A 12,516-nucleotide genomic window follows, 5' to 3' on the forward strand; every position below is an offset into this window, starting at 1 on the left:
ACACACAAAGATCAAAACACACTAAGAGAAAACAGTTTCATCTGGGAAATCAGTGATATCGATTGTTTTCTACAAGTTTTAACAAGTGATGTGTGTTTTTTTTAAATCCCTTTTTAAGAATATTTGAAGCCTAAAAAAGAACTTTTAATATTTCTTGATAATGGTACAATAATAGCCAACTTGAACACATTCTTGACAGCAAAGTATTTTACATGTTACAAAAAGCAGACTGAAGACAATAAATCAACCTGGAAATAAATACTTGGAAGAGTAACCAGGAAGGCAGTTTTCTTTGGTTTGCACAAGGACAAAGACTATTACCAATGCCAATGGCAAATTATTAGGTTAATGGTGTTCTGATTACAGTCTCAAAGAGAAATGTGACACTGCAAAATGAACCACTGGAAACTTTTTGCGGTGAAGTATTCTTAAACTTTCTCTTGCTTTACCTGAAAATTATATTACCGCTGCAAAGTTTTATTTGTCTGTTTCTGTTTGTCTCTCTCCTGGTCATTTAATATAGTCTTAGCATAATTATTATTCAGGATATTACTTGAGGGAAAAGAGTAGAGCTTCTATAGGATAGCTTCTCTACCCCCCACCCCTTAAAAAGAAATAATTAAAAGATGACATCCTCATTTTCCTAAATAGAAAACATTTCTTGCCTTTAGACCCCTCTGAGCACACTTGAAAGGACACACAGTTCTACACAGGTATTTCTTCCAGTCTTACAGCTGCTTTTACAGGACGAGCTCATGGACTTAACAGTACTTTATGGACTTAACAGTCCTAACTCTGCAAATTCTCCCGCATTGAGAGATTAACGTTATGAATAAAGGAAGTCTCATGTAAATGTTATAGCAAGGGCACTCGTGCTTGCCTTATTTATATGGATTTACGTTTAATGAGGTATTAAAAGGCGACTGACTTATAAAAATTGAAAAACAAGAAAACACTTTTTTTTTTTCAGTTGAGCATATCTAACCAGACAGGAGGCAGTGGCAAAACATATACTTAAACAGCTTATAATTTATGCATTTTTCACCCTCTGTGAATCAATTCTGTTGCTGCACGCTGATTATCTGAAGTTACCACAGAGGATGACATCATAAATGCTGAAAGACAAGCAGTTCGTTTTCATTTGCAAGGTTGCCAAACAATGCTATACGAGACACTCCCAGTGAATCAGGATATACCAACAGGATTATATACAGAGAGGAGCTTTTGGAGAGTTATTTAAAAAAACATTTTGGTTTTAGAGTTTTGTTTAAAAAAAAAAAGATCCAGACGTACTCTTAAAGCTGGATGTCCCTAATAGTTCACTTAACTTCAATTTTAGGCTATGAATCCACATTTAATTTGATTTTGATTTTTTTTTTCACTGTAATTCATCTTTACAGCCAAAGGGCAGGGTAATTTTCTAGGGCATAATGATAGGCTGGGATGAGTGGAGTGCTCAGAGCACAGCTGTGAGCCATTACCACCACCTGATCATTAATCTCCAGGAAGTGTCCTGCATGAAGGAACTGCAATTATTGCTCCTAGAGAATAATACCTGGAAAACAATGAAAAGATGGATTATTTTTCCGGGTGGTACAGTTCCAGTTAGTATAGACAAGGCATTTCTGGGGAGTTACCTCAAACTGATGACTGTGCTATTTGCAATCTTTCTCAATATTCTGTTCAGTTTAGAGCTTATTGTTCAGTATAAAACAATAGCAGTCACAGAAAAATCTTCATGCTTGCTTCAGTTAAGTAACCATTAACAAAATCAAGACACTTTCCTCAGCTATTCCCTAACGAAGAGCTGAATTTCCAGTATCCTGATTGGTAGATGACATTAAATTTTCATTTTACAAGCTGTTGTTTTAAAGGACATGAAGCGCTAAAAAGAATTTCTACTTGCTAATTCCACTGTTTGCAGAATATCATCCACATTTTTGCTCCTACAGCACTACCCCCATGGAAATGTACTGCAGCCTAATCAGTGATAAGAGTTCTTAAGTGAAAGCTTCTTTAAAAGTAATCTTAGCAGATCTCTATTCCCTCTTACCTTCTATGTCCTTTAATTAAAATAAAGATCTACCCATATTAAACAGGAAAGACTTGCCTAGACTTAAACATTCAGCATGTGCAGCAACATACTCCTGCTATGGTAAAATCCCTAGTGCATGATCATAAAACAACCTGTGATAAGAGAAAAGGCAGTTGTCATGTGCCTAAAATACATAATAAACCAGTATGTCCTGGTTGTCTTTGAAATACAGTTTTGCCTGGGCCCTAAGTTATCACCTTGCAGTATTTACATATTTTTGTGTGCTAATTTTCCTCTCAGTGGCATATCAAAGAGCTGTTCTGGGGTTGGCAGAGAACTTTGCAATTACTGTAACCTCACTAAACCTGCACATTTAACTTTACATGGCATTAAATCCACTGCAGCCAGGGCCTACCGCTCTACAAGTCCAGCATGTTCCCTGTGGGAAGTGCCCTGCTGCAGAAAGAAACGTCTTTGCAGAAAGCAGCTCACAGCATTAGCAGTGGGTGTGCTGAAACCGCTCCTTACAGCATTGCGAGCATGCTTAAACAGCCACTGACAGCATGACATTGTTGCCCTGTGTGTGTTATATTCTTCTGTTACACTGATGAAGAAGTAAAAGATAAATTAAGAGAGAGGTGGGGGGAGAAAGAAAGAGGCATAGCAAACAAGTAAGTGTAGCAAAAGTTTTCATGCTGTCAGGCCATCTAGTCCAGGTTTTTCAAGATCATTCTGGGGTGCTACTGTACACGCATGATTAGGTAGGTAACTTTACAGCATCCTACAGGGAACCTGGAAAAATAAGTGGCTGAGACATGAAGTCTCTGCTCTTGGAAGTTTACCTGCATCTCCAGACAATGCAGCTGTGCTTTTACTTCGGGCCAGGAATGAGTGAGTGGGCGTCAGGAGCCTGCTAACGATGCTGCTCTCCCATGGACTGAGCTGTAGACGGCGAGCTGAACGTGCATCATACAAGCAAGATGTTAGATCAGACACTGCAAATGACTACGCGTTGCAGAGGTATTAGTATTGCAACCTCATTGCTACATACCCACAGAAATCTTTAAACTGTCCTTTAGAGACCCAAACCATACAATCACTCTGTTTTGCATTTTATTCTTATTCCATTTTAGTAGAGGAATTCCTATAGAACACAGTGCTGAATGTTTGTTTTGTGCTACTGTCTGTAACGTTATTCTAAATAGTTATCAGGTTAACACTGATAGTTTTCACATATCCTACATTCCCTACTATCAAGAATGGTAGGATAACTTCTGTATTAGGAGAGCTGTTGCCATTCCTAAATACAGACTCTGAAAAAGATGTTTGTGTCCCAAACTCTTTCTACATACTACATACAAATAAATAAGATCAATTTCTAAAACAACTTCTGCAGTCTTCCAGCCTAGAAAAAACAAAGAGTGCTTTTTATTAATATACAGATTTGTGTCATTGAAAGAGGCTTTGTCAAAGCATCACAAAAGGATACAGTGTGCCTGAGCTGCAGATACCAGGCTCAGCAGCTACAGTCATCTCAGCTATACATGGTGTGCATTTGATCACTAATTTTGTGAGAAATCCCCCTAATGACAATTTTTTGATTTACAACAGTAACAAGACCCAACTTTTTGCATTGTTAGTCTGTTTTGAAAACACTTTACGCATGCTGATCTGGCTGCAAACACTCCCTCATCTTGCTTTTCCCAGCACTACATAATGCAGATTTAGCTTGCCAATATTTTCCCTTTGCCTTATAAAAAAAATTTTTTTTAATACTATTTAGACATTGATTATGGGAAAGGAGTATCCAAAAGAATCCTATAAATTATTGTTCAGTTTAACTGAATGATTCTTTGATATTCTGATGCAATAAAGGGTATTATTATTATTATTAGCATAACAAAACAAAACATTCAACTAGTTCCCAGAGTTCATTATACTAAGCTTACGCCATAGCAATAATCTCAGTGTTGTGGGTGAAATCATGTCTTCTTACACCTTAGCATTCCTTGGCCTAAGTTTGGTGTCTATGGCAAGAAAATTGCAACTTGAATTTAGGAGGTGTAGTCTCTAAAAACATTCATTGACATGACTGGCTGCAATAAAGCTGAGACTAAATTGCATTTTTAACATGAGAGATTCATCACTTCTAATAGTCATAAACTTGGAATCTGTCTTCACTCCACAGTGAGCCCCATGAAAAGAGGGGCTGATCTCGATAATCTCATCCTATGAGATTATAATGGCCTTATCTGCCCTCAGTGCTGTTTTTTCACTTCTCAAACTGCTCCCCTAAATTCTGCTAACTCAGTAAGTGTCAATAATAGAGAAATACAGTACTCTCAAACAGAGCAGGCTCTCTGGATAAGTGTCCTTACATAACATACTACTGCCAGCGCTCTTTGTGATTAATAGCTCCATTGTGTGTTGGTACAGACTATACAGAGACACCAAATACACTAAAGAGACCTCCATTACAGCACACACATCATCATTAAACTTGCAATTTAACAATGAAGAAAAGAAAAATCAAAGGACTACCATTAAACTGTACGCAACAGTGGTAAAATCTTTGCTTCCCTTCTTCACTGTGCACTATGCTTAGTATGATCATTTTTAAGCCTACTGTTGCAAGACAGCACCCTTTTTGTCGTCTCAGGCTTTACTAGGTGCTGAGTCTGGAGAAATTCTGCTACCATTGTTTAACAGAAAGACCATACAACTCATCAGAAGAATGCTGCACAGATATTGGCTCCACACCTTAGAAAGTGATCCCTGAAATTTTAGGCCATAAAGTCATTACCATACATACCAAGAACTTACTGGAGTTTGTTTGTATAGCTGCAAAGAGCTGATAAGTAAATGCCATAATGCAATCTGGTCCTGTGGGCCAGCTGCAGATCTTACATGTGAGGCCCCACAGCACAAGTACTGTGAAGAGGCCAAACCTTATGCACGTTGCCTACTGGAAGCAATGCTGTGCCACAGCACCCAACTAACAGCACCAGGGCAGTGTCTGGGATAGGGTTAGCTGACATGCTCCAACAGTGAGCTAAGAGAGAGAAGCGGGGTTTTGTTGGTCTATTTCAAGCAGTGGTTTGAAGGTGTCAAAATAGTTTCAGCCAGGAGCTTGGAGGTGAATCTCCCTAAATCTCTAAAATGGGTTTAGGTCAGAGTTCATTTAAACACATCTAGGTTTTGTAGATCATCATTGCTGACTGAATTTTCCAAATGCACAGCTCCCTGAAAACACCACGCTTGACACTTAAAATACATACTCTACCAGTCCTTAGCATTACCGTCAACCTAGAACAGCCAGATAAACTTTGGCTCAGTGAGTTCCAAGTACAAGAGCATTAATAACTAAATTCTTTGAACAACTGGGCTTTGGTGTACAGTTCACACTGAAGCAAGCTGAATACAAAACAAGGAGTGTCCCAGAATAACAAGAAAATCATAAGAACAGCTTTAAAACATTGAGGTCATTTTGTTTTCTTTATTTTTTTTCCTTGCTGCTCTTGTTTTTAAAGCCTTGGGGTGATATTTTCAAGCTTTAGTACTTCGAAACACCTGACAGAGAAGGGGAAAAGTTTTTTTTGTTTGTTTTGGTTGTTTTGGTTTTGGTTTTGTTTTTTTCCTCTCATGTTATGCTAGGCTACCACTCCCAGGGCTATTTGCTCCTTGGTCCTACACTGGAAGCACATTCCTGGTACAGGTGCTGGTGGAAGTACCCCTACCTCCAGCTACTAACAGGTTAGTTTAAACATATTAATGAAGGTCCTTATTGCCTTACTTGTGACTAGAAAAAAAAAGTCCATCACCACCAAAAAAAAACCAAAAACAAAAAAACAACCCACAAAGTGTCAGGGAGCTGGCAACAGTGACTTGCTTGCAGTCACCTGTATTTATCTTCAATATATACCAGCTGAACACTGGAAAGCTGTCTTAGCAGCAGCAGAATAAATTGTAAGTAAGCAAACAATAGCATCTGATTATTTCTAGCAACAGATGGGAGGCATGGATTTAACAGGTCTCCTGATGAGCACCGCAAAGGAAAGACTCTCACTGATACATGGTGGTTGCTCACAGAGAGACACAAAAATGCTGAGGAGCAGATGGGAAAGACTATTCTATCCTTAGATTCTCCTTCAGCAGGTAACAATACTGGAGCCCTTGAACTTCTTCTATACAGGTGGCAGACAAAGCTGATGCAGTGATCAAGACCATCACATGTTTTGAGAGAAACTCTCTCACTGCAGAGGAAGAAGAACATAACTACAGTGCAGGTTTTGCTTTTCAAAACTAAGGAAGTCATACTTTATCTACGGTAGTATCCACTTGCTAAGTTTTCCTTAAAGAGCACCATTACCAGAATCCATTGGTTGACAGCAGCTTTCTCCAACTGAATGTGTTTCTTCATATTTGATTACAAAGTTTGAACTATCCAGACCTGTACCACTCACATAAAAGCCTGTTCTAGCTGCCTGATTATAAAATTCTCATAAAGAGCTATGTAGCAGTATTATACTTAAAAGAAATTCACCAGGCAATCCATTAATGAAAACTTTTGTCTTTGGCTGGGTCATAATAAATCCTGTCCTTCAAATAGTAATAAATAAATAAATAAAAACAATAAACTACTGCTTAATAGAAGACATGTTCTTGATGACACCTGTAAGCCACTTAGGGTAAGCTTATCATCCTCATCTCCAGCTCCCTGTTTTGTGGGTAGGAGTATATGTTACATGACAAAACATGATTGGGTGCCCTCTGGAAGGCGACAAGGGGAGCAGACAGGCAGATCATTCCTTTAAGCACGTGTCTTAAGATGCTGAGGCCACCTGGGCTGCCAGCAGCACTTACCCAGTGTGCTCAGCTAGACTGGGGTATATGACTGCACGAGAAAGAGGGCATTTATAGCATTTGGGTTTGCTTTCTGTCTTGGAGTCTGTGAAAGACATGAGACTTCTGAGGAGTCCTGTGCTGGTTTTAATGGAGATGCTAAGCAAGGTATGCTTTGGCATTTAAAGTTTTTTACATATGGCCCTCACTTCCTTATTCCTTCCCTTCCCCCATCATTAGACTGCCTAGTACTAACTTCTCCAGAATTTGAAATTGGTGGCAAAAACTACAGCACTTTGACCTACAGCCCGTAAGACACTACCCTTCATATTTAATGCCACCTGCTGTTCCCTCTTCCTCCCGAGATCCTTCCTCAAAGAATCACCCCTGGCAAAGGACCACCTGGAAACAATATATATACATACACACCTAAAAAGGTAACAAAATAAAAACTATTTGGGTTTCCACATTTAGAGTGAAAAAGTATTGGAGCTTTGGAATAAATTATTTCCGAGGATAAGCCTATTTTCCACAGGTTACCAGACTCCACAACTGTGTTAACCCACAAGGATTAACATGGTTAAATCAATCTGAAACAAACATACGAGCATGCATGTGAAACGTGGCACTTAAAACATACAAATCATGATGCCTACCACCCGGTTTTGCAATAAAACTGAAGCTCCATTCTAAAAATTGTTTTTGGAAATATGCACTTATCTGGATTGAAATGGGACAGAACTTCTCATTCTCAGTAGAGGACAAAATATCCCTACTGAGTACTTTACTACAAAGCTGTTTTCACAAGTTATACAAGAGACATTCTTTTATTAAACTCCTTTTGGCTCAGTGCTTCAAAACCCCATAAATCCTCAGAACACAGGCAGCAATTCAGCTACCTTAACTTATAAAAGCCTGATTGTTTATCAGTTGTGCAGAGTTGTAAACATCAAAGACATACACCAAAGTAAAGCAATCTTTAAAAGACAAAGTCAATAAACAGACACTGTACAAAAAACCCCATATCCCCTCATCAAAAAAAAATAAATCAGAAGTGGTAATAAAATAACTGCTTGAAAGCTTCATGCAACATGTTCTAAGATACTCAAGAACTACTACCAAAGTAAAAGAAAAGCAAAATAATGACAAAATGGCCTAATGTAAATAAAAGGTCATAAATGATTGCATGCACTATGGAGAGATGTGTTCTTTCAATTGCTGTACCTCATTTACTAAAAACCTGACAGAAGCACCGCTTTTATCATTTGCTGAAGGAAGATTGTTTAGGTAAATTCTCTTGTTTTAAAAATGAGAAATACATATTTCTTCTCACAGGAAAAAAAGATGTTCAACCATTTACTTTTCACATTTGGAGTCTTTTCACTCCATTTAGATAAAGTACAGAAAATGACTTCAGAAACTTGTTTTACGTGCAAAGCCATACATCAGTATAGGATGTTTTCTCGCTCTTTTTTTTGTCCTCTTTGAAACTGTACCTCTGTCTGAAGAATTTAGTAATGTTGCAGATGAGGAGGAGAGCCGCTTGTTAATGACTGGATCAACATGTTTCGAAAGGTTCATTGTTGAAACAGACCGCCTGTCTGGATCTAAAACAAATGGAGATAATGCTAATTGACAGCCCACATGCAGTAATGCCAGTTCCTAGCTCACTAGTGGGAGGAGGAAAACATGACTAGGTCATTCCTGCTCTACCACAAGAACTTTCAAAATAGAAAGGACTTCTCAGCAGACGTTGTACAGATGACTCAAAGACTGGGCACAAAACTGTCCAATTTAAATTTAAAATGTCTGAAATACTCTGTTCACTGATTATCAATCAGGTTGCAATCCAAGGACCTTAATGGAAGATTTGAAGTAGATACTAGTAGCCAAGATGGTATTTCCACATTCCTTTCGATATGCTCAGAAACCCATCGCTCATGTCTCAAAATAGAGAGCTTCAGGGAAAGGACTTGGAAACATGAGGTCGTTCATATAAAACCCTTTAGCACCTGAATCAAAGGTGACATTGGGCAAGGCACTGTTATTAGGCAGACGGCCAGCATTGTGATAAAATAATACTGAGAGATTAAGGGAAGGCTAGTCCACATGGGAAGCAACGGTAAGTACAAGAGGAATTCAAAGACATAACTTCCATAGTTCTGTGAAAGTGGTGAATCTCCCACCACAGAGTCATTTTCTACCTGCTGTGAATGAAGTTGCAGTTTTGGATTGACTAACTACACACAGCTTAACAGATAAAGAAAATGAATCTCTGTGGAAGGCTACAGACTTCTTGTGATGCACACTTGGTACGTAATACTAAAGGGATTTATTTTGCTTTTAGTCTCTGTGGACTTAGAGCAGCATTATAGCATTTGCGTGTGCAACTGCTGCAGTCATCATCTGCATCCTGTTGGGACGATGATGGTTCCTTCAAGAATGCAGATCATACGTGCTTTGTGCATGTGTGTACATGCCATGGGAAGTTGTTAGGAAGGGCCAAAGAGGAAGAATGAGCTGGACAGGCCAGCTATGCGCTTTCTCTTCTCCCTCAAAAATAAATAAATAAATAAATAAAATAAATCCAAGTGCATCAACTAAATATCCTCCACTGCAAGTTTCTGTTCAGAAAGGTGGCAATCAGAAGATGCTGGGAGAGCTCATTGTGCTTTTGCTTACATTTTTGCAGGTACTGATCCTCAATGTTACTCAACAAAGCATTTAAACACGCTGAAATCCAGTGAGGCTTGAGCACGTGCCTAAATGCTCTGCTGATTCATATTCCGTGTGTCCACAGATACATCCACATACTGTTTTGGAAGCAGATACAAGATCAGGACACCAATAACATTAAAGAGGAGGATGCTGCAGGATTATCTGCAACCGATTATGACAAGTACATCAACATTATATTTAGCTGCTTGATCTAGTGGATTAAAGTATATTCATTGTAGGTAGAGAAAACTGCATAGAAATACAGCGCATGAAAAATACCTTTACTCTTCCCAGATCTATGAATTATATAGGATTCACTGTAAGTGGCTGGGGGAAAGAAAGAAAGATTCTCCCCTACCCCATATGATCGTTTACTCACTTGATCTAATGTTAGGATGACTCAGTTAGTGTTCAGAACTAGCAAAGTAGGTAACGATAGGGGGATGAAAATTCAGAAGTGGATTTTAAAAGGAAAAACATAATTACTATGGATATGAACAAGACCTCTGTAGGCTGGCAAGATTATATCGCATTGATCTATGAGTGTTGTGTGTTGTTCAGTACTGCAGACAGGATACACGGGCCTCACATGTCACAGAACTTGGTCAGAACAGTATTTGTGGGAAACGGGATTCAGTTTTTGATCTCTGATACCTAACCTATATCTGAGAGGATATATAGTTGATATATAGTTCACTACAGGAAAAAAAAAAGTTCCTACATTTGGTTTAGCGGATATACTGCATAAAACAACTTTTTGAAGCTGACAAATGACAGTATGAAAATCACCACTTGCATTTGGCATGCCGCCATTTCTCTTGGATCTATGAACACCATCCAAGTCAATAAAATTCAGCACGAGGATTTGTATGTACATGTTGGCAATAGGAAACCTATGAATGTAGAACAGGCCAAATGCAATCTATTGCCTAGAAGACTGCTGGTTTCTTGTTATTAAAAAACTGAGCAATGTATGCATCAATGCAGCTGGTTTTACGTCTTCACATGCAAAGTGTGATATGAAGTATGCCAAAAACATTTTAGAGAAAAAAAACACAAAAGATTAAATTGGGTCTCCTTGAATTGCAGTAGACAGAATATTACATATCACGTTGGTGAATTGTGCCAGATCTTTAGAGTCAGCCATTAATAACTCTCCATATTAAAAATAAATAATAACAACAACAAAATCTGGGACTAACAACAGTTCTAGTCTATTGACATGATGTTAAGCATGCATCGCAACTACATGAGGGTGGTTTAGTTACTGATGATCTCATTTCCTGAGAACTAGCTATGGGTAAAGGAATCAACAAACCACAGTGATTATGTACCAGGTTTTCTAGCACCACCCAGAGATCTGAAGTGGTGCTCCAGGCCTGCTAAATCGAGAAAGGTGAATGATGATTCAAAAAAATAACCTAGGGACAGAACGCAAGACAATGATTTTCCACAGTAAAGAAAATAAAAATCAAGCTATACAGAGTTAAGCAAAAAAAAAAAAAAGTAACCTTTTATGAAAAACAACTGTTTATTGAGCTTATATATGACAAATTAGATTTCAGACTATTCTTTTCTCAGCATTTTCCCCCTCCTTAATGAAAGACTGCATGCATTTAAATGTACATGTTAGAGTAGGAAGAGAAGAGTTCTTTTCTTTTTAAGTACCACTTTCTGGTGAAAGAAATACAGGATGTTCTCTTTTTTGGGCTAGTCATATTTAATAGGGCATATATAAATTAATGACTGACAGATTCAGTTACAGAAGATAATTGAGGAATAAAGCATACAGCAAAAATTCACTTAATTTGCCCATCTAAGCTTTTCTAGGGAAAAGGGGGGCTTTTTCCAGTCTCCCTGAATATCTGTACAAGGCACAGATAGCTTATCCCAAATAATAAATTTTCTTCCTTAGCCTGTTTTAATATCAGTATTTGGTCATTTCCACCAGAACTATTTTTTGAGCCATGATATTTAACATTGGCACACAGTAGCTCATACCACAAAATTGACACAGCACAAGCACACCAACACAGACACACACAAACAACAGCAAAGCAGCAGAAGCGAGAAGCTGTAGCAAAGTAGAATTATAGAATTAGTCAAATCCTGAAACAAGTTTTAAGTTTTGTTCCGATTTCTCCTTGTTATGTTTTTGCTACACAAGAACGTCAGAAACATGCCATTGCTAGCAATAATAAGATCAAGAGCGGAGAATTTAAACTAGCATACACTGAATCATCAGTCTTTTTAAAAGAAGCAAAGTAAATTCCTTTTAACTGGCAGGGCAAGGAAACTGGCTAACAAACCAGGCCTCCCTCTTTACCTGTGTTATTAATGCGGCTTTGTAGCGCTCCTCCCCAGGACCACCTGTTTTGCTTTTGTTTTGGCTTCTGGCTTCTTTCAATTGTGCGACGTACAACAGCTTCATGTCGTTCCTTAAGTACAACAGGATAATACATTTGGATACGACTGGGTTTAAAATTCATCCTCTCCAACTCTGCTACCCTCCCCATGGTCAAAACTTAGCAGGCATCTTGGAGTTGTGCTCAAGCTTACGCACTGCCTGGTAAGACACACACTCAGATGGACCAACCTAATTCTAGAACAGGATTAAGCAGTAATTAAGCCATAAATAAATTGAACTATTAACTGTAATTTTGAAAAGGTAAGGTGTGTTGCCAACTTAAGCAGAATTGCCGAGAAAAAATAGTGGCCCTATTATGACAACTACTGCACAAATATGCACCAGGGTTACTTCCCACCTTAAATCTCTCACGTACTAAATACTAAGCCAGTGAGAGAGAGAGAAGGAACAAAAAATACAAGGATGAGCTGACTTACCTAAGATCACACTGCAAGCAGCTCCCAGCTTAACTGGGACAAGTCACCCACTACCCTATGTCATATACACACTCATT

At 38.4% G+C, this 12,516-nt stretch overlaps 1 protein-coding gene across 9 annotated transcripts in view; it reads right to left on the reverse strand.

The window, feature by feature from the left end:
* The window catches only part of MAP7 (microtubule associated protein 7), a 110,654-nt gene that overhangs the window by 23,834 nt on the left and 74,304 nt on the right, over nt 1–12,516 (reverse strand). For 6 of the 9 annotated variants that reach the window (XM_035538911.2, XM_050709936.1, XM_035538913.2 and 3 more), the window contains 3 exons: nt 11,922–12,033; nt 8,374–8,484; nt 2,878–2,991 (listed from right to left, as the gene is read on the reverse strand). In XM_035538911.2, coding sequence (XP_035394804.2) covers nt 2,878–2,991; nt 8,374–8,484; nt 11,922–12,033 — 337 coding nt within the window. The remainder of the gene's footprint in view (nt 1–2,877; nt 2,992–8,373; nt 8,485–11,921; nt 12,034–12,516) is intronic. The other 3 variants (XM_035538918.2, XM_050709937.1, XM_035538919.2) reach the window with 2 other exon arrangements.

The sequence above is a fragment of the Cygnus atratus genome, chromosome 3, assembly GCF_013377495.2.
Source record: "Cygnus atratus isolate AKBS03 ecotype Queensland, Australia chromosome 3, CAtr_DNAZoo_HiC_assembly, whole genome shotgun sequence".
Taxonomy (NCBI): Eukaryota; Metazoa; Chordata; class Aves; order Anseriformes; family Anatidae; genus Cygnus; species Cygnus atratus.